This window comes from Apium graveolens, chromosome 2, assembly GCF_009905375.1.
Source record: "Apium graveolens cultivar Ventura chromosome 2, ASM990537v1, whole genome shotgun sequence".
In the NCBI taxonomy this organism is placed as follows: Eukaryota; Viridiplantae; Streptophyta; class Magnoliopsida; order Apiales; family Apiaceae; genus Apium; species Apium graveolens.
In genome coordinates this window covers 22,579,990-22,603,221 of record NC_133648.1, presented here as the reverse complement: position 1 = coordinate 22,603,221, position 23,232 = coordinate 22,579,990, and the positions used below count along the sequence as shown (strand labels likewise).

General features: G+C 40.3%; 1 protein-coding gene across 1 annotated transcript; it reads right to left on the bottom strand.

Moving 5' to 3' along the window:
- Positions 1 to 315: 315 nt before the first annotated feature.
- Positions 316 to 4,599, bottom strand: LOC141686490 (uncharacterized). Its single transcript, XM_074491525.1, has 5 exons — positions 4,476 to 4,599; positions 3,582 to 4,387; positions 2,458 to 2,595; positions 1,836 to 2,115; positions 316 to 920 (listed from the first exon to the last, which is right to left on the bottom strand). Exons 1-5 carry the CDS (start codon positions 4,597 to 4,599, stop codon positions 316 to 318), a joined length of 1,953 nt encoding a protein of 650 aa, XP_074347626.1.
- Between the last annotated feature and the right edge of the window lie 18,633 nt (positions 4,600 to 23,232).

Sequence of the window (23,232 nt, the reverse complement as noted above, 5' to 3'; positions counted from 1 at the left end):
TTAATACTGAATTTGACATGCAGAAGCTGTTTTAAAGCAACGATGGCTTCATGATTATTACCAGATAGTAAAATGTCATCCACATAGACAACGACCACCACAAATATACCATCTTGATTGAATATAAACATAAAAGTATCTATAAGAGACTGTTTATACCCTGCTTCCAATAAACAAGCTGTCAATTTTTCAAACCAACATCGAGAGGCTTGCTTCAGGCCATAAATTGACTTGATAAGCTTGCAAACTAAATTGGAAACACCAGAATTGTGAATATAACCCAAAGGTAAAGACATGTAGACTTTCTCGTGAAGATCACCATGAAAAAAAGCATTGTTGACATCGAGTTGACATCGAGTTGTTCAACAATCCACCCCTTTGCAGCTGCCAATGCAAAAAAAATGTTCTAATTGTCACCATTTTTGCAAACGGGGAAAATGTATCATGATAATCTATACCTTCGGACTGAATGTAACCTTTTGCAACCAAGTGAGCCTTGTAACATTCAATTTCACCATTGGAACGATATTTAACTTTATAGACCCATTTGCATCCTATGGTTTTCTTCCCAGGAGGTAGAGGTACTAAAATCCAAGTATTGTTCTGTTCAAGAGCTGTGAGCTCTATCTGCATAGCCTCCATCCACTGAGGTTGAGTAATAGCTTGATAAAAATATTGTGGTTCTAAGATCACTTGAGAAGAAACAATAGAACTGGAAACACATTGATTTACTGTATTCACCAAAGCTTTGTTGGAGGGCATATGATAATCTTCCCACCATTGCGGACGATTGATAGACCTTGTCGAAGATCTTTTAGGAACAGATATGTCACTCTCAATGTGAGGCTCAATGGGTTGTGAAACACTAGTATGTAAAATAACTGGTTGAGTGACAAGCTTATCACTAATCGAAGCAGAGGCTAGAATATGACATTGAACAGATTGTGGAGAAGTAAGTAAGGATCAGTAGAGTCATTTATTTGAGAATTAGAAGTGTGTTAAAACATATGATTAGTCACAGGGTTCACAAAAAGACTAGATTGATTAGAAGATAACCAATCAATAAAGATAGTGGAAGAAGGAACATTATGGGTATTAAGATGATACAGAAATACGTGTTCATGGAAAATCACATGACGACTAGTGAAAATAGAATGATTTGCGAGATTAAGGAGTTTATACACTTTCTGATCAGCTGGATATCCAATGAACACTGATCTAATAGCTCAAGAATAAAACTTATCATTATCATGGATCGAAGCAAAGCATAAGCATCCAAATATTTTAAGTTGTGAATAATCAGGTGGCTTATGAGGCAAAAGTTCAAAACGTGATTTATAGTCAATAATACGTGTGGGCAATATATTAATAAGGTAAGCTAGTAAGAATACATTCTCCCCAATACTTGAGAGGTAAACCCGATTGGAAACGAAGTGCCCTAGCCATGTCAAGTAAGTGCCTATGCTTACGTTCAACACGAGAATTCTGTTGGGGTGTGTACGGGCAAGATAGCTGATAAATAATACCATGAAGTTCCAAAAGAGATTTTTAAGAAGAATTGACGAATTCTCCATCATTATCAGTTCGAATTGACTTCACAGATGCATTAAATTGTTTGACAGTATAATGAAGAAATGATGTAAAAACAGAAAATACATGTTATTTTATAGGCATGAGGAAAACCCAAGTGGCTCTAATGTAGTCGTCGACTAAAGTCAAAAAATATCCAGCACCAGTGCTAGAATTAACATGGTAAGGGCTCCAAACATCCATATGAATCAACTCAAATTTAGAATTTGCACGAGATTTACTATGTTTTTGAAAAGAAATTTTACATTGTTTAGGCAACGGACATACAGGGCAATCATTACTAGAACAAGATGAAGAAATGCAATCAATGTGCTTTATAATAGCGTCTGATGGGTGTCTTAATCTGAGGTGCCACATTTTGGCATTAGAGACATTAGAAACAAAAGCAGATGATAAAAGAGTGTGTAAAGAAGCCTGAGCACCATGAACTGATTGAGATGCTGCATGTTTGGAAGAAGATTGATTGAAGAAGTAAAGACCATCACGGTGGTCACCAATAGCTAGAACTCCCGGTGGAGTCTGGCCCTGAAAAACACATTGATTGGAATGGAATTGAACAAAACAGTTGGTAAGTTGTGTCAATTTTGAGATGGACAAAATATTACCGGTAAAGAGAGGAATAAACAACACATCTGTTAAAAGTAAATGCTCAGTTAGCTGTACATCACCCATTTAAGTTACTGAAATGACTTGCTTATTAGGAAGTGCCATAGTAAAAGGTATTGTGATGGAAGTGAGACGCAGAAACAAATTTTTATTACAACACATATAGGGAGTGGCACCCGTATCTATGATCCAAGAATGAGTAAGTGAGGCAGGGACCCCAGAAGAAAGTAAGCAAGTAGCCATACCTGCCATAGAATTCACCTGATCCTTTAGAGAAGAAAAATTTCCCTGCCCTTTTTTATTCATCAATAAGATCATTAACTGATTCATGTGAGAAACCTGGTTCTGCAACTGTATGCCATTAGAATTACTGGGAAAGGACTGAGCAAGAGAGTTACCCTGATTGGGAGCAGCAACATTGACAGCATTAGCACTGACAACATTTTGAGTTTTGAGTTGCAGGTAGGTATGGCAATCGGGTCGGATCGGGTATTGCAGAATCCATATCCAAACCCGAAAATTTTATCCATACCCGAACCCGACCCGAACCCGAAAAATACCCGAAAATGAATACCCGAACCCGATCCATCGGATTCGGGTATACCCGAAACCCAATTTGTTTTGAATTGGATATTCATACATGAACCCGAAATCTGAACCCGAATCCGAAATCTGAAAATTTGTATAATTATTGATATTGCAAGTGCTTGGGATCGAACATGTGACTTGTAGAGAAAGAGTTTTAACGTGTCATCTACAAATACTACACCACATCATTAATTGTGTTATTATATGTATAGCTAATATTTAAAAAATCAACTCAATTGATACCCAGTTTTTTAGATTTATTACTAAAAGATGTTTTATTAGCCTTGTAAACCTTATCACCCGTTTAAATGATTGAATAATTATATTTAATTAAACTTTATAATTAGTTAATTTTTAGAACATATATTTTTATATAAAAATATATTTATGTTAAAAATTATATAATAATATGTATAATGTATATTATTAATACATATATATAATAATGTGTAATATATAAAATTCTAATATTATATTTATATAAAGTAATTTGGGTTTTTTTCGAATTTCGGGTTCGGATTGAGTTCAGATAAAGTTTCGGATTTCGGATCGGGTTTCGGATTGGTATACCTAATATCCAAATCCAAATCCAAAAAAATTCGGGTTTAAAAATTAAATCCATATCCAAATCCAAATCCAAAAAATCGGGTTCGGTTAATCCAAAATTTCGGGTTTCGGATCGGGTATCCGTCAGATCGGATTATTTTGCCATCCCTAATTGTAGGAGGCAAAGGTCGAAAACCAGAATTCTGAGTTGATTGCTTGCCTTTTCCTTTCCTCTTATCCGGATAACCAACAAAATTAAAACAAAATTCCCTAGTGTGACCTTCTTTGTTACAATAGGTACATTTCAAAATAGATCTGGTGCCTTGACTACCAGATGAAGGTTTAGTGCCAGCATTAGTAGTACCAAAAGACCCATTGAACCCAATATCCTTGACAGGAGTTGCAGAATTATTATTTATATTTCCAAGAAAAGAAAGAGCCATATGAGACCCCTGTTTTTGCTTTTCATCTTGCCTAACAAGAGAGAAAGCTTGTGAAATTGTTGGTAATGGAGACATAATCAAAATCTGACCCCTAGCCACAGAGAAACTGTCATTTAAACCCATTAGAAATTGCAGTAACTTCTTTCTTTGATTCCTGTCTTCATGAAGTTTATGAAAACCACATTTACAACCACATTTGCAAGAAAGAACTGCTTCCAAAGCTGCATATTCATCCCAAAGATTTCTCAACTTGTGATAATAAATCTCAATTGATTTATCACCTTGTTCCAAAGCATAAATCGCTCTTAAAACCTGATACACCTGATGGCCATTAACACTCAAAAACTGATCATGTAACTCAATCCAAACATCTTGAGTAGAAGTTACAAAATACATCCCATTGCTTACTTCATCTGAGACGGTATTCATGATCCAACTTATGACCATATCGTTAATTCTGTCCCACTGAGCTCGCAATGGTGAATCTTCATTAGGCCTTACACAAGTCCCATTTACAATTTCAAGCTTATTCTTAGCTGACAGTGCAATAATAATTGACCCCGTCCAAAAACCAAAATTTTCTGTTCCTTCTACTTGTTGAAGCTTTGTTTCCCCTAATAAGAGCACAACAGAATACAGAGGAATGCATTTATTTCATTGAAAATTGGAATTCCGGTTTGTTTCTTAGAAATGAGAACAAACCTGAATGGTCGATATTTTGTAGATATAGAGGATGCAAATTTGATTCAACAGAAATCTCGTCAGATTCACTAGCATTATTACTATTATCCGAATGAGATTCATCATTTTGATGTGTATCTCCCATCACAACGTTCGCATAAGAAGTACGACGCAATTTCCTTTATAATCTTCACAAAACTGAACTAATTATAAAGCTAATCTTCTCAAAACAGTCAATCGTAAAACCCTAGCTGTTACGTAATCAGAAACGCCAATACGTGAATCTATCAAATTGATAACACTCAGAGTATAGAGAAACAATCAATTATCCTTGCAGAATCAATAAGGAACAACAAATTGATTCTAAAAATAATCAATATTTATCAGAATAGCGGAAAAAATGAAAAACCTGTATTTTTCTGTGTAAAATGAGGCTGAAAGTATCAAAATGAGTGCATAATTGTGAAATCAAAGCTCGATTCATCTCTTTCAAGTGGCTCTGATACCATATTAACAAAGATAATCTATGTATTTATGTGTTTCTATTTGATGATTTGTAGAAATCGAGTAACAACAAAAATTTAAGAGAAGGAAAAGAGAGAGAGAGATAGAGATCTAACTTAATTGTAATTGTATCTTGCATAAAAAGAAATGTTACAATGTCTGATAACTCCTGGTGGCGGGGCTGCTCCTTCGACGCCGTCCTGGATCCTTCGCCGCTGTAGAGGTGTAGTTATGGTTGGGTTCCTACAAAACAACACCGGAAGGGGGGTTGGAGTCCCGCGGCGCCTCCGGCGTGAGAGTAAGAACTAGCTTTTGGGAAGATGAAGATGAATATGAATGTAAGGTGGCTCTGTGTGTATATGAGTGTGAAAGAATGATTAACCCCAAAACCTCACCTTTTTGGGCCATTTATAGCCCAAGGGTAGGGTTTTGGGGTTGGTACCTTTAGATCATAGCCATTGGTTCTGGGAGCGGAGGACACCTGGCTGGAGTGGATGCTTTACACGTGTCAGCGCGGGACTGGCCGATGAATGTTCTGAGGATCCTCTGACACGTGCCCTGGCACGTGGGCCAACGTCTCACGTGCTGGGGTTTATCAAGGTTATGCTTGCGGGACTGAGCTAGTTAGGAGTGGTAGTGTGCGGGACTACTCCTTCCAAGAGCTGCGTGGAGTCAGGGGCCTAGGAGTAGCCCTCCCAGGAGCTGCACGGAGTTAGGAGCTTAGGAGTAGTCCTTCGAGGAGCTGTATGGGGTTAGGAGCTTAGGAGTAGTCCTTCCAGGAGCTGTATGGAGTTAGGAGCTTAGGAGTAGTCCTTCCAGGAGCTGTATGGAGTTAGGAGCTTAGGAGTAGGCCTACCAGGAGCCATATGTACTATCATGTGCCCCCCACTCCCTTATGCAGATTTTCTGGATGGGGGAGTGAATTTGTGTTTGTCTGTAGAACGTGAGCTTTTGATTGTTGTGTTAGAGGTATTTGGGATTTTCTTGCCCCCCAGTCCGGATTGCGATGAGTTCGGCGAATCAGGACTAAGGTGGTTGTCCTTGTCAGGAGTTGAGCTTTTCTGGCCCCCCAGTCCGGATTGCGCTGAGTTCGGGGAATCAGGACTGAGGTGGTTGTCCTTGTCAGGAGTTGAGCTTTTCTGGCCCCCCAGTCCGGATTGTGCTGAGTTCGGCGAATCAGGACTAAGGTGGTTGTCCTTGTCAGGAGTTGAGCTTTTCTGCCCCCCCAGTCCGGATTGCGCTGAGTTTGGCGAATCAGGACTAAGGTGGTTGTCCTTGTCAGGAGTTGGGCTTTTTTGGCCCCCCAGTCCGGATTGCGCTGATTTCGGCGAATCAGGACTAAGGTGGTTGTCCTTGTCAGGAGTTGAGCTTTTCTGGGCCCCCAGTCCGGATTGCGCTGAGTTCGGCGAATCAGGACTAAGGTGGTTGTCCTAGTCAGGATATGAGCTTTTCTGGCCCCCCAGTTCGGATTGCGCTGAGTTCGGGGAATCAGGACTAAGGTGATTGTCCTTGTCAGGAGTTGAGCTTTTCTGGCCCCCCAGTCCGGATTGCGCTGAGTTCGGCGAATCAGGACTAAGGTGGTTGTCCTTGTCAGGAGTTGAGCTTTTCTGGCCCCCCCGTCCGGATTGCGCTGAGTTCGACGAATCAGGACTAAGGTGGTTGTCCTTGTCAGGATATGAGCTTTTCTGGCCCCCCAGTCCGGATTAAATTGAGTGGGGGAGTCCGGACTTGGAAGTTGAAACGGTTTTGGGGGTTTCCCCCCCAATTATTTGAATTATTACAACTGTAAGGATGTGGAGAGACGTGCCTCATTATTGGTTTTATTAATTACGGTCTTGATGGACGCTCCAGATGTTGCCACGTGGCACGGTTGTTAGGGTTTCACCGTGCCTATAAAAGGCACTCCTCCTCTTTTACTCTCCTTTTTTACTTTCTCTTTTTCTCTGCTCTTGCTTTTTCTTTTCTTCTCAACTTGTTTTTCCGGCCGTGGTTCTCGAGAAGCTCCAGTTTTTCTTGCTGTTTGTTTGGTCATCGTCAACCTCTCTTTTATTTCGATCTTGTAAGTGACGTTCTCTTCATTTGTATTGAGTTTTGCTTCCTACTTTTGTATTTGCCTCAATAATGTTTAGTTTGGCTGATTTTGTTTATGTTTCTGTGGGTTCTTCGTTTCGCCGTGTTTTGTTTTCGCTGAATTCTGTATATATGTGTGTATGTATATAGTTTTGGTGTTGTTTTGGTTTTTGATTCTTGTTGATAGTGTTTCTGGAATTAGGGTTTTCTGTTAGGGTCCGGACTTGGATACCTAGTCCGGACTCATAGGCTAGGATTTGGAGTTTGTAATTGGTTGGTGTTTTTGTGTTTCTGTGTCATTTGAGTTCGGAGTAGTAGGCTAGTTTTGGTCGTTTAGCTTCGGGGTTTTTGCAGTCCGGAGCGCCTGTTTAGTTTTGGCTTTTTGTTTTATTTTGGATTGGGTCTCCGGACTGTCTATTTTTGACTTGTAATAAAATTGATAATAGGGTAGTCCGGACCATCTAGCTTTGAAAATAAATAAACTGTAGGGTTTTAGACTAACCTTTGTCACTTGTTTTAGGTTTATGGTCCGGACTAAAGCTCTTGCCAAGGCCTACATAACTTGTTATCCGGGGCCATCTAGTTCAGATTCTGAGTCTTCTGCTGATTCTGAACGAGTTGAGATGGGGAAAAGGGCTTCCACTTCGGACTCTGAGACAATAACGAAGCTTACAGTTGCTAAGATATCTTCAAGAAAGGTATCCTGCAGTCCGGAGGGTTTGTGGGTGGAGAATTTGGGTTATTTTATTAGTAAGAGCGAGGAGATAGAAAACAGCTTTTATTTTAGGAGCATTAGGTCCGGATACGCTAGGCAGCAAAATGCTGATCCGGGGCCTTATGATAGGGAAGCGTTTGATAGGATATTTGCTGATAGCATAGTGTCTAAGGAGCACTATGAGCTCAAGGATGAGTACGCTGCCCTAGATAAGGATTCTGCGGTCCGGGCTGCCTTTCAGTTGGACCCCCGGGTCGAGTGGAGGTGGCCGACTCCGGACGAGAGGGCTCATCATAGACCGGCTGATGGGTTTATTCCGGTGTGGCTGGAGCATCTCCGGTCCGGGTGGAATCCACATTGGCATCTGTTTTTGAAGCATCTGTGCAAATATGTGTACAAGCTCTCTCCGATGCAGATTACACCTAATGGTATAAAGTGGATGACTTGGTTTATTGCTACTTGCAATCAGTTCAAGGTTCAGCCCACGTTCAAGCTATGGCATCACATCTTTCATCTGGTCCGGTCTAGTCAGTTCCCCTTATATGAACTTCGGTTCCGGGCTCCGGAGTGCGGCTATGGTGGTTCCTATAGGCCTGTCATCCAGCAATCTTCGCTGAAGTATTGGAATGGGGAGTTGATCATGCTCCGGGGCTTAGACTTGCACTACTTACCCCACATTGCTTCAGAAGGGGTCCGGACTCGTTTTCATAGGGGTGTGCTCCGGGGTGAAGCTATCCGATTAATGTTTGCATTTTGTGAGTTTCTGGGTTTCCAAATGACCCGAGACACTTTTATGAATCATAGGACTATGCATAGATTAGGCTGTAAGTAGTTTTGCTTCCTGTCCGGACCTTTCATATATTTCTTATCTGCTTCCGTTCGCTTTGGTTGTTTGTTTGTTTTGACTTGTGTTTTTTCTTTGTTTCTTGCAGGTTTGCCACACTACAACCCGGACATGTCGTCTTCCGCATACAGTGATGCTTTGAAAGGTCTGGGTAAGGCTTTCAAGTTACCCAAGAAGAATGCTGCTGCTGGGTCCGGATATAACGCCTCGGCGGAGGAGGGATCCCAGAGCAATGCGGTTCCCAATTCGGAGCCTGAAGTTTTTGTGAATCCTCCTGGTCCGGAGCTGGATGCTGAAGTGGAAATTGGAGATGATTTTACTAATCTGGAGGACCTCGGTCCTATAGGCGAGGCTCCGGGTGGAGATTCTGGGAGGAGGAGGAAGAGGCTCCGGAATCTTGGGTCAAAACCTCCCCGGGCTGAAAATTTTGAAGCTGGCTCTGGGTCCGGGGCCAGCAAGGGAAAGAATATTGGAGAAGAGAGTCCGGATGAAGGTGGTCCGGGGCTGGAGGAAAAAGTAGCTCGCTTCATGGCTGGGATTCCTACTCAAACTGAGTGGAGGAGGATGAATGAGTCCGGATTCGATGCGACTATGAAGGAGTGTTCCTGGCTCTGGGGTTAGGTACTTCTGATTTCTGTTATTGCTTGTTGCTTTGATTTGCCTTAGAATATATTTTAAGTTTTTCCATTTTTTTCAGCTTGGTGGGTATATGGCCGGTTCATCCTCTCTTGCATATAATGAGCTCAAAGGCTTCCGGACTGCTGTTGCCGATAAGGATGCTGAGATTAGCCAACTTCGGGATCAGATAATTGTGAAAGACAATTCTCTGTCCGGACTGAACAAGCACCTGAATGAAGTAACCATCCGGGCGGAAAATGCTGAAAAGGAGGCTTCTGACTTGAAATCGGAGTTAGCTGAGCTCCGGAGACAGATGTTCGCTGTGCGTCCGGAGTCTGAAGTTATTGCTGAGTTTAAAAGGTCTGAGGAGTACGATAGAGCCCTTGCCAATGCTGGTGCTCCTGAGATAGCTCGCTGCTGGCTGATTGCTGAAAGGCATATCAAGACTAATCCGGAGGCCGATTGGGATAGCTTTATCTCTGAGTTTATTAAGGCCAAGGAAGATATTGAGCTCGGATTAGGGGAACCGGAGCCATTCGACGGCCCCTGTCCCAGTTTCCTTCCTTCCAGTGCTCCGGACTCTTGACTTTATTTTTTATGAACTTGCTATTTGTCTAAGAATTTTGATACATTTGATTCTTGTAATATTCATACTTTGCTCCGGGCTCGTTTGAGTCCGGTGAATCTCTAATGATTGCTTTCCTTGCTATTATTTTACTCTGTTTCTGTAGTTTATTTTTGCCTTAGAATATTTTTCCAAGTAAAATTTATTGCTCTAGTCCTGACTAAAAGCTTGTCCGGACCAATGGTGGCTTTTTAGTTAGAAAATTAATTCTAAGTAAAAGTGGTTGCTCTAGTCCTGACTAATAGCTTGTCCGGACTAGTGGTGGCTTTTTAGTTAAAAAATTAATTCTAAGTAAAAATTGTTGCTCTAGTCCTGACTAATAGTTTGTCCGGACTAGTGGTTGCTTTTTAGTTAGAAAATTAATTCTAAGTAAAAATTGGTTGCTCTAGTCCTGACTAATAGCTTGTCCGGACTAGCGGTTGCTTTTAGTTAGAAAATTAATTCTAAGTAAAAATTGTTGCTCTAGTCCTGACTAATAGCTTGTCCGGACTATTGGTTGTTTTTTAGTTAGAAAATTAATTCTAAGTAAAAATTGGTTGCTCTAGTCCTGACTAATAGCTTGTCCAGACTAGTGGTTGCTTTTAGTTAGAAAATTAATTCTAAGTAAAAATTGTTGCTCTAGTCCTGACTAATAGCTTGTCCGGACTATTGGTTGTTTTTTAGTTAGAAAATTAATTCTAAGTAAAAATTGTTGCTCTAGTCCTGACTAATAGCTTGTCCGGACTAGTGGTTGTTTTTTAGTTAGAAAATTATTTCTAAGTAAAAATTGTTGCTCTAGTCCTGACTAATAGCTTGTCCGGACTAGTGGTTGTTTTTGAAAAATATACAAATTAAAGAAAAAGCTTTTCATTGATCATTCATACAAGATGGGAGGAGAAACAGATTGGTTGCTTGCCATATTGGCTACAAGTTTTTTAGTTGCTTTGTTTGCTTTACTACTGGTAGAATTTCCTTAGCCTTAGTCCATGCCAAGTGTTTTGGACTTCTGAGCCATCCATGCTCAGGAGCTTGTAGGTTCCTGGCCTGAGGACTTCTTTGATCTTGTATGGTCCTTCCCATTTGGGCATTAACTTTCCGGTATTTGTGGGATCTGATGCTTCAGTGTCTCGAAGAACTAAGTCTCCAACTTGGAAGTTTTTGACTCTTGACTTCTTACTGAAGTGCTCACTTGTTTTCTCCTTGTATTTTTCCATCCTTTCTATAGCCTGGTCCCGGACCTCATCAATTAGTTCCATGTTTATTTTGAGTCCTTCTTCATTTGCTTCTTCTTCAAAGTTTATTGCTCTGTGGGAAGGAGAGCCCACTTCAATGGGCAGCATTGCTTCTGTTCCATAAGCTAGTTTGAATGGAGTTTCTCCGGTGCTTGTCCTTGGGCTTTTCCTGTAGGACCAAAGTACGCTTGGTAGTTCTTCTGGCCACTTGCTTTTGCTTTTTTTGAGTCTTTTCTCGATACCTCGGAGCAGGATTCTGTTGGTTACTTCTACTTGGCCATTTCCTTGGGGATATGCCACTGATGATTTTTTGTGCTTGATCCCGCGCTCTTGGAGGTAGGACTCGAACTCTGACCCAATGAATTGGGGCCCATTATCTGATACTAGGACTCGCAGTATCCCGAACCTCATCAAAATATTGTCCATAAACTTTATGCAGTCTTGCTGATTGATTGTCCTCATTGCTTTTGCTTCAACCCATTTTGTCATGTAGTCAATAGAGACTAGTAGGTACCTGAGGTCTCCTTTTGCTCGAGGGAAGGGTCCCATAATATCAATACCCCAAAAAGCGAAGGGGATAGGTGACAGGACTGAGGATGGTAGGATTGGGCTTATCCGGGACACATTGCTGAAGAACTGGCATTCCTTGTACTTCTTGACGAATTCTATTGCATCCTGATGAATGGTTGGCCAATAGTAGCCTTGTCTTATAATCTTATGAGCTAGGGCCTTTACGGACATGTGGTCTCCGCATATCCCTTCATGCACTTCTGCCAAACAGTACTTTGCTTCTTCTGGGCCAATGTATTTCAGGATATGAGATGAGAAGGTCATGCGGTAGAGTACTCCTTCTTCGAGGAAGAACTTGGCTGCTTTTGCTTTCAATCTTTGAGCTTTTCCTTTGTCTTCTGGGAGCTCCCCTTTGTCCAAGTAGTTTATGAAGGGAGTCATCCAATTTTGGGTGCTTTCTATCTCCAAGACCTCTCCGGATTCAATGGATGGTTTGTGGAGTTCTTCGAAGTAGACTGAGCAGTCCAGATCTGATGAATTCCGGACTAATTTGGATAGGATATCTGCTTCTTCATTTTCTTCTCGGCATATCTGAAGGACTTGGTGGCTTGGAATTGAAGTTAAGTAGCTCTGAACCATTGCTTGGTACATCGCCAGAGTAGGGTCCTTTGCTATGTATTCTCCATTTGTTTGCTTGACCACTATCTGGGAGTCGCTGTATATTTTTAAGTCCTGGACCCTTAGAGTCCGGGAGAGCTTTAGTCCTGCGATTAATGCCTCATATTCTGCTTGATTGTTTGTTGCTGTGAAGCTGAAAGATATAGCTGTCTGAATCTTGAATCCTTCTGGACTCTTGAGTATGAGTCCGGCTCCTGACCTCTCGCTTGTTGAAGAACCATCTACCTTTAAGGTCCAGGCTCCCGGACTTGTATCTTTTTTTGGGTCCTGGTCCATGTCCATTGGTTCTGGGTCTTCTTCTGGGAAGTTGCATTCGATTATGAAATCTGCAAGAGCTTGAGCTTTGATTGCAGTCCTGGGAATGAAGCTTAGGTTGAACTGGCTCAATTCCATAGCCCAATTGACAAGTCTTCCCGAGATATCTGGCTTGTGGATTATTTTCCTTAGTGGTTGATTTGTCAGTACTCTGATTTCCCTCCCTTGGAAGTAGTGCCTGAGTTTCCTTGAGGTTGTAACCAAAGCAAAGGCAAACTTTTCCAATCTTGGGTATCTTGTTTCTGCATCTTTGAAGACTTGGCTTACATAGTAGACTGGTTACTGTGTTCCATTCTCCTCCCTGATTAGGGCAGCTCCTACGGCTTGTGCTCCTGCTGACAAGTATAAGTAGAGAGGCTCTCCTGGCTTAGCTTTAGTTAGGACTGGTGGCTGAGAGAGGTAGGACTTGATTTCCTCGAATGCTTTCTGGCACTTCGGATTCCAGTTTACCTCTTTCTTGTTGGTTGCTCCTTTGAGTAAATCAAAGAAAGGTAGGCACCTCTCTGCTAGCTTTGAGACAAATCTCCTGAGTGCTGCTAGGGATCCTGCTAGTTTCTGCACATCTTTTTGGGTCCTGGGAGCTTTCATCTCCTGGATTGCTTTTATTTTCTCCGGATTGGCTTCTATGCCTCTGTTGCTGATCATGAATCCTAGGAACTTGCCTGCTCCTACTCCGAAGGTGCATTTCTCTGGATTCAGCTTGAGTTGGTTCTTCCTTAGGTTGTCAAAACATTCTTTCAGATCTTTCACGTGCCCTGGTATAGTTGTTGATTTGGAAATCATATCATCGACATAGCACTCCAAGTTCCTCCCAATCTGGGACTTGAATATCTTGTTCATGGCTCTTTGGTAAGTGGATCATGCGCTGGTAAGCCCGAAGGGTAGCATCACATAGGCGTAGACTGCTCTGTGAGTTATGAATGCTGTCTTAGGGATGTCCTTTGGGTTCATCTTTATCTGGTTGTATCCGGAGAAGGCATCCATGAAACTTAGCATGACATGTCCTGAGGTGGCATCTATCAGTTGATCAATATTTGGGAGAGGGTATGGGTCCTTCGGGCACACATCATTCAGGTCCGTGTAGTCCACACACATTCTCCATTTGTCGTTGGACTTCTTCACCATGACCACATTAGCTAGCCACTCCGGATATTTGATTTCTTTGATGATTCCTGCTTTGAGTAGCTTTTCTACTTCTTCGTCAATGGCTCTTTGCCTCTCCGGAGCAAAGTTTCTTCTCTTCTGTTTTATTGGTTTTCTGTTGGGGTTGACATCTAAGCTGTGCATTGCTATGGACTCATGTAGTCCTGACATGTCCCTTGGACTCCAGGAAAAAACATCTTTGTACTCCCGGAGCAAGGATACTAATCTCTCCTTGAAGGACTCCTCGAGTCCTGACCCAACTTTCACTTTTTTGCTAGAATTGCTTTCGTCTACTTCTACTTCTTCTGTTTCGACTGCAGCTTCGATTTTTGCTTGTTCTTTGTTTGAAATCATTTGGTGAATTCGGGCTTCAGAGTTCTTTTTCAGATAGATGTTTGCTTGTTCAGGTTCTTTTGTTGCTTTCATAGTAGGACTAGGTTGGTCTGGGACTTGGTTTGTCTTGTGCAGTACCATGACTTGGTTGCTTGCCAGTTCTTCTAGACTTATTTTGTTTGCTTCTTCCCGTGTCCGGGGTCGGTGCTTCTTCATGCTTTGTTGCTTGTGAAGGACTGCAACCTTCCTTTTGTTATCTTGATGTGTCTCTGCCATAACTAATCCCTGGTTGTAGCATGTTTCAGCGACTCCATAATCTCCTTTAATCTCTCCGACTCCTGTCGGGGTTGGGAATTTGATCTTGAGATGGGAGATTGAAGTTATTGCTTGCATCATGGTTAGAGCTGATCTGCCAATAATTCCGTTGTATGAAGAAGGAGCATTGATCACATAAAATTTGATGACATGAGTCACTTGGTTAGGAGCAGATCCAAAAATGACTGGCAGATACAAAGTTCCTTGGATCGGGACTAAGTTGTGGACGAAGCCATAGAGTGGGTCCTCTCGACATTCATTTGAGCGGACGCTTCCTAACTGCATTCTTTCCACTGTGTGCTTGAAGAGGATATTTACCGAGGAGCCATTGTCTATGAGCATTCTTCTTACTTCATTATCAAAAATGTCTAGAGTGACAACCAAAGCTGTATTGTGATGAGGGTTGACTCCTTCGTAGTCCTTGCTACTGAAGGATATCACCAGGTCTGGGAGTGATTGGATTGAGAGCACTTCTTCACCGAAGTCCGGGCTCCGGGGTGGGGAGTAGGATCCGCCTAGGACCACATTGACTACATTCTTTCCTTTCTTCTGCGCTTCCCCTCTGCTGTTGTCCCGAACTAAGTACTTGTTCATATTCCCCTTCTTCACTTGGTCCTCAATGAAGTACTTGAGTGATAAGAAATTCTCGGTCTTGTGGCCATGGGCCTCGTGATAATCACACTGCCTAATGTAGGGCCTGCTCTCCGGAGGAGTTTGCATTGGCTTCGGAGGATAATAGAAAGGCTTGTCTTTGACTTCTTTCAATATTTCCTCCCGGGTCATGTTGAGAAGAGTCCAGTCCGACTCCTGCTTCGGCTCCTGCTTCGGCTCCCGAGCTTGCTTCACGGGTCCTGGGTCGCTGTTCGACTCATGCTTAGGACCAAGTCTTTGGAAAACCGGGTTGGCTTGTCTTTCCTGGCTTTGGTTGCTTTGCTTGAATTTCTTATCCTGATGGTAACCCCCTTTCGTTCGGTCATCAGTGTTTTTACTCCTGGACCCCCTATTCCGGGTCATCCTCATTGCTTGGAGCACATCTGTTTCCTTAATGAATCTGGCAGCCATTGAGTAAGCTGTTGCCAGGCTTTGCGGCTCCTTATTGATTAGCTCCACTATATATCTCTCATTGTGCTCTGGATCCAAGTTTCTTCTGAAAATGCTTAAAGCCTCCCTCTCATCCAAACTTGAAACTTTATTAATTGCTTCCTAGAACCGGCGCATGTATGCAGAGAGGGACTCATTGTCATGCTGCCGGATCGTCTCCAGGTGACACATGTGCATTTCGTGCATTTTGTTTGCCCGAAATCTCCGAAGGAAGGAGGCTCGAAATTCCTTCCAGGAGTGGATGCTGCGGGAGGGGATTCTGCTAAACCATCTCTGGGCCCTCCCTTAAGAGTTGAAGTGAAGAACCTTGATTTCATCAAGTCATTGTAGTAATATATCTGCGATATCTGCTCAAAGTAGTTCAAGTGCTCCTCCGGGTCCCCTAGTCCATCGAAGGAGTCGAAGTTATAATGCTTCAAGTTCCGCTGCCGGGTGATAGCCTCCAAGGAGTGGCTGAATGGAGTTAATGTTTCCCCCACCTCTACTCCTGAGTCTCTGTCCATCTTTCTCTGTAATTCATAAATCATGTCTTTGAGGTCTTTCTACCCCTCTTATTCTTCGTCATCAGAAATCAGCTCCGGAGTAGGATCTCTCCGAGTTCTTTTGCTCCTAGGCTTCTCCAATAGCTTTTTTTCTTCTAGCTGCATTCTCTTTTGGATCTTTAGCTCTAGCTTTGCTTCTTCCTCATTCTTGATTTGCTCCCGGATTTCTTCCAACTTTCTTTGCTTAGCAGCTTCTGCTTCTTTCTTGCTTTGATCTTTTTTGCTTTTCTTCCCTTTGGCCCCAATTCGTTTGAACACAGACCTCTTTGATTGCTGGGAGTCCCCGGATTCCTCCGGTTCTTCCTCTAGTTCGGCTTCTTCTTGGAGCCGGGTCTGCTCCTGCCTATATAGTCTGATTGCTTCCGCTAGTTCATCGCTTGTAAGGTTTGCCATATGTTCTTCAGCTACCGGGACATTGGTGTACTTGTACTGATTGAGCTCTATGAGGGTCCTGGCATCCCTGGTGTTTACAATCCTCTCCACTACAGGAGTATGTAGTGGCTGTTCCTGAAATGTTTCTCTATCGGCTCCCGGGTCGAGGGCCTGGGAGTGGTCCGACTCCTGGACCTTAGTACTAGCAGATGGTCTTCCAGAGGTATTCTTTCCTGGTCTTGCCATTTCTCAACAATACCAACAACAAATAACAACAATATGCCACAGAGAATATCGTTCTATGGTTGCTTTATGAAATTTGCAGAAACTACCCGGAATAACAACAACCACTAACAAATAGCTTCCTGGGAGCAGTTCAAACAATTTCCTGGGACTACTTGACGATGAAGTATAACGCAAATGCCATATTCAAACTAGAGCAATAACGATTAAAACTAACGATAGCTCACACAAACGTGGCTTAAATAAACAAAATGGGCTCACACAAACGTGGCCTAAAACAACGAGCACACACAAACGTGGCCGAAATAAACAACATTCATGCTTATGGAAAAGGTTGGTTGCTTGGATTCTTACAAGTTTGAATAAATGGACTCTTTGAAGAGTTTGTTGATGAAGGTGAATCCAGGGGCACCGAGACCCAAGGATGGAGAGCCCCTCCTTCTAGCGCCAAATGATAACTCCTGGTGGCGGGGCTGCTCCTTCGACGCCGTTCTGGATCCTTCGTCGCTGTAGAGGTGTAGCTGTGGTTGGGTTCCTACAAAACAACACCGGAAGGGGGGTTGGAGTCCCGCGGCGCCTCCGGCGTGAGAGTAAGAACTAGCTTTTGGGAAGATGAAGATGAATATGAATGTAAGGTGGTTGTGTGTGTATATGAGTGTGAAAGAATGATTAACCCCAAAACCTCACCTTCTTGGGCCATTTATAGCCCAAGGGTAGGGTTTTGGGGTTGGTACCTTTAGATCATAACCATTGGTTCTGGGAGTAGAGGACACCTGGCTGGAGTGGATGCTTTACACGTGTCAGCGCGGGACTGGCCGAGGAATGTTCTGAGTATCCTCTGATACGTGCCCTGGCACGTGGGCCAACGTCTCACGTGCTGGGGTTTATCAAGGTTATGCTTGCGGGACTGAGCTAGTTAGGAGTGGTAGTGTGCGGGACTACTCCTTCCAGGAGCTGCGTGGAGTCAGGGGCCTAGGAGTAGCCCTCCCAGGAACTGCACGGAGTTAGGAGCTTAGGAGTAGTCCTTCCAGGAGCTGTATGGGGTTAGGAGCTTAGGAGTAGTACTTCCAGGAGCTGTATGGCTGTATGGAGTTAGGAGCTTAGGAGTAGTCCTACCAGGAGTCATATGTACTATCAATGTCAATTGTATTTATACAAACAGATCAATATAACTAACTTTGACCAATCTAACTAAAGGTTGGCTTGTTTATGTTGATAAGCTATTAATAGCTTCTTCTGTACAGGCAAATGTCCATGTGCTGCTAATGCCACCATTCCATTTGTGGTAGTATAGTCTTTATCATGCATGATCAATCACATAAATTGGCCTATAGTTCGTTTTGAGGTACCATTTTCTCGCTATTGACAACAAAGGAATAAAATAAAACTTTGAACTTTATACTGACTATGCATTATTTTTGCACGATATCAGGTTGTATATTATGAGCCTTGATTGTCGTTCACTTAAATTTTCTTCTGTAACTGATAACCCATCGTGCGTGTGTGACTCAATGTCTTGGCTCAATTGGTGGCCATGTTTGGTATCTTGGAGTTGCGAAGCCTTCTGTGGGGGATCCTGACAAAGTTAAGGGTGACGAGGGATCAAATGCTGTACAATCTCATGATGGTCATTTCTATCTGCCACCTGCAATCAAGATGATCAAGATGGGTACGTGGCATACAGGGCCATTATTTAATCCAGCAATCAAGATGGACTTTTTACAACCTAGAACTCAGCAATACTTGCAAGCATTTCTATAATTGAATATGTAAGCAATCAAGATGGACTTTTTCTACTTGAATATGTTTAATTCTTTAAATTGCTACCAGAGTTCTGGCTTAGCTACTTACATCTCTTGTTTCCAATTGCAAAATCAGATGCATCAATAATAGCAGACATGATAGATGAAGTTATTTTGTCATATGAAAGAACTAGACATGATGCAACCTATGTACACTTCCATTGAAGCACAGCACATCACACTCTGAGAGCGAGTGGCGCCTTTAGTAAATATAGATACGGTTACCAACTTACTGGAAAATATTTAGCTGAATAATATTTCCTATTTTGCGTACTCAGTTATTAACAAAAGTTATCAGAGTGCTCTGACCAAACAGAATCCAACCTAGGTTATTAAGCATCATCAGCTAATTTTAGTAATTGGTAGGTAGTTTGAGGGAATTAAGGGTAGAAAGAGTTAATTTTTCTGTCAACTAATCATTTTAGCCTCCTTTAGATAATTTTTGGGCATCGGTACTGGATATGTTTCCTTCAGAAAAATTTTAGCTGCTCCTTATTGCTGAGATCATTAGGACTTGGTTAGTTGTAAGTCATGACATGACTTAGCACCTTACACTCTGCAGCATGTAGACCAGTCTACACATTATTTCAGGAAGGATTTCAGTGAAGTGAAAAATGGCAAAGTAATGTTCACCATTGATGAGTAGTTTCTCTGGTTCCCAGTTGAAGCAAGAGACATGCAGCAGCACTTCTGTTTCCTGAAAATTATTGCGTGCTTGTAAAAAGTCTTCTCATTTCTGTAAGCTGTTTTGTTGACAGATTGATATATCGGAAGCTTTTGATTTACGGATTCAGTAGCAGCTCATAATAAATTCTTGAAATGAGTATCGCATTATTCGATTTCAATTTTACATGTAACTTTAAATTTGGATTAAACAATAGGATGTGTCCTGATCAATTAAATTCTTGAAATGTATGATTTCAGTTATAACTTTAAACTTGGATTAAACAATAAGTTATGATCATGCTTATCACTACAAGAAAAATGTCATCAGACAACGCTTGACCAAAAAAGTATTGCCCAGAAATTTTATACAACAGTTTTTAAAAACCAGAAAACGGGTGTTGTGTGAATCCCTTTACCACAATAGGTTTAAAACTGTTGTCTAGCATATCATATCTGACAACCGTTTTATGAGATAAGGTGTTGTTTAAATCAAAAGATTTCATCATTCCTACAATGCTTTAAAAACTATTATCTAGGTAATCGACACAAACAAGCCTTTCTAAAGCTATGTTGTGCAAATGAGGTAGTTTATACAACAGTTTAATTTTGCATTGTCTGAAAGTAACGGAGACAACGTTGTGAAACAACGTTGTTGGAATGAGACAAGTGTTTTCTCAATGGATTAGTTAAGCTGGAATCAAACAACGTACTTCCATTGTGTTGTCTGAATATCACTTGACATACAAGTGTTTTTCTTCTGTTGTATGTCACGACATCACACAAGCATTTTGTTCATAAAACCACTGTCACTTGTATTGGTGAGCTGGTGTAATGAGAGACGTTCATTGAGAGGAGATGAGGGGGCACCATGTGATTGGTGAAAAAATATTCACTTGGATTGCTGAGTTGGTGTAATAAGAGCAGTTGATTGAAAGTATATTTAATATCAGCCATTAGATTAAAAAACGGTGTTACGCTTACTCAACAGCTTTTATTCAAATAAATGTTGTCAATGTTCATCTAAGACAACCTTTTTTCATAGAAAACCGTTGTCTGTAAGTCTGATTCTTGAAATTTCTGAAGCGTTGCTTGTGATGAGGTGGCACCATGTGATTGGTGAAAAAATATTCACCTGGATTGTTTAGTTAGTGTAATTAGAGCCGTTGATTAAAAGTAGATTTAATATCAGCCGTAAGATTTAAAAAAGTTGATCATCTAAAACAACGATTTTTTTTCAAAAAAGCTGTTGACATTATTTATTGCAGACAAGACTTTTTCATAGAAAACCGTTGGATGTTGCCTCGTATTAGATTTTTTTTCATACCCGATGAACAAGATAATTTTTTTAAATAATTTTTTAGATGATCCAACCGTACGGATGTTAAGAAATACTTATTTTAGTCACATGATTTTTTTTAAAAAAATTTCAAATTCATCTCGAATGTCAAGATTAGAAAAATCTGGTAAAAGCACTACTTCCCAACACGGGATTCGTTCCCGATGAACAAAATAAATTTTTTAAATGATTTTTTCGACGATCCAACCGTACGGATGTGAAGATATACTTATTTTAGTCACATGAAAAAAGTATTAAAAAATTTCAAATTCATCTCGAATGTCAGGTTTAGAAAAATCTGGTAAAAGCGCTACTTCCCAACACGAGATTCGTTCCCGATGAACAAGATAAATTTTTAAATGATTTTTTCAACGATCCAACCGTACGGATGTTAATATATACTTATTTTAGTCACATGAAAAAAATATTAAAAAATTTCAAATTCATCTCGAATGTCAGGATTAGAAAAATCTGGTAAAAACACTTTTTCCCAACACGGGATTCGTTCTTGATGAACAAGATAATTTTTTTAAATGATTTTTTCACACTTGTTTGTGATGAGGTGGCACCATGTGACTGGTGAAAAAACATTCACTTGCATTGCTGAGTTGGTGTAATAAGAGCAGTTGATTGAAAGTATATTTAATATCATCCTTTAGATTAAAAAACGCTGCTACGCTTACACAACAGCTTTTGTTCAAATAATTGTTGTCAATGTTCATCTAAGACAACCTTTTTTCATAAGAAACCGTTGTCTGTAAGTCTGATTCTTAAAATTTCTGAAGCATTGCTTGTGATGAGGTGGCATCATGTGATTGGTGAAAAAATATTCACTTGGATTGTTGAGTTGGTGTAATTAGAGCCGTTGATTAAAAGTAGATTTATTATCAGCCGTACGATTTAAAAAATTTGATCATCTAAGATAACGTTTTTTTCAAAAAAACTGTTGTCACTATTTATTTCAGACAAGACTTTTTCATTGAAAACCGTTGGATGTTGCCTCGTACTAGATTTTTTTTCAAACCCGATGAAAAAAATATTTTTTAAATAATTTTTTAGACGATCCAACCGTACGGATGTTAAAAATACTTATTTTAGTCACATGAAAAAAGTATTAAAAATTTTCAAATTCATCTCGAATGTCAGGATTAGAAAAATCTGGTAAAAACACTTCTTCCCAACACGGGATTCGTTCTTGATTAACAAGATAAATTTTTTAAATGATTTTTTCAAACTTGTTTGTGATGAGGTGGCACCATGTGATTGGTGAAAAAACATTCACTTGGATTGCTGAGTTGGTGTAATAAGAGCAGTTGATTAAAAGTATATTTAATATCAGCCATTAGATTAAAAAACGTTGTTACGCTTACACAACAACTTTTGTACAAATAAATGTTGTCAATGTTCATCTAAGACAACCTTTTTTCATAAGAAACCGTTGTCTGTAAGTCTGATTCTTAAAATTTCTGAAGCGTTGCTTGTGATGAGGTGACATCATGTGATTGGTGAAAAAATATTCACTTGGATTGTTGAGTTGGTGTAATTAGAGCCGTTGATTAAAAGTAGATTTATTATCAGCCGTAAGATTTAAAAAAGTTGATCATCTAAGACAACAGTTTTTTTCAAAAAAACTGTTGTCACAATTTATTTCAGACAAGACTTTTTCATAGAAAACCGTTGGGTGTTGCCTCGTACTAGATTTTTTTTATACCCGATGAAAAAGATAAATTTTTAAATGATTTTTTAGAGGATCAAACCGTACGGATGTTAAAAAATACTTATTTTAGTCACATGAAAAAAGTATTAAAAAATTTCAAATTTATCTCGAATGTCAGAATTAGAAAAATCTGGTAAAAGCACTACTTCCCAACACGGGATTCGTTCCCGATGAACAAGATAATTTTTTTAAATAATTTTTTTGACGATCCAACCATACGTATGTGAAGATATACTTATTTTAGTCACATGAAAAAGGTATTAAAAAATTATAAATTCATCTCGAATGTCAGGATTAGAAAAATCTGGTAAAAGCGCTACTTCCCAACACGAGATACGTTCCCGATTTACAAGATTAATTTTTAAAATGATTTTTTTGACGATCCAACCGTACGGATGTTAAGATATATCAATTTTAGTCATATAAAAAAATTGTTAAAAAATTTGAAATTCATCTTGCATGTCAGGATTAGAAAAATCCAGTAAAAGTACTCCTCCCGACAACGAGACTTTTTCCCGATGTACAAGATTAATTTTTAAAATGATTTTTTCGACGATCCAACCGTACGAATGTTAGGATATATCAATTTTAGTCATATGAAAAACTTATTAAAAAAATTGAAATTCATCTTGCAAGTGAGATTTAGAAAAATCCAGTAAAATTACCCCTCCCGACAACGAGACTCTTTCCCGATTTACAAGATTAATTTTTAAAATAATTTTTTCGACGATCCAACCGTACGGATGTTAAGATATATTAATTTTAGTCATAAGAAAAAATTATTAAAAAATTTGAAATTCATCTTGCACGTCAGGATTTAAAAAATCCAGTAAACGTACCCCTCCCGACAACGAGACTCGTTCCCGATTTACAAGATTAATTTTTCAAATGATTTTTTCGACGATCCAACCGTACGAATGTTAGGATATATCAATTTTAGTCATATGAAAAAATTATTAAAAAATTTGAAATTCATCTTGCAAGTCAGATTTATAAAAATCCAGTAAAAGTACCCCTCCCGACCACGAGACTCTTTCCCGATTTACAAGATTAATTTTTAAAATGATTTTTTCAAAGATCCAACCGTACGGATGTTAAGATATGTCAATTTTAGTCAT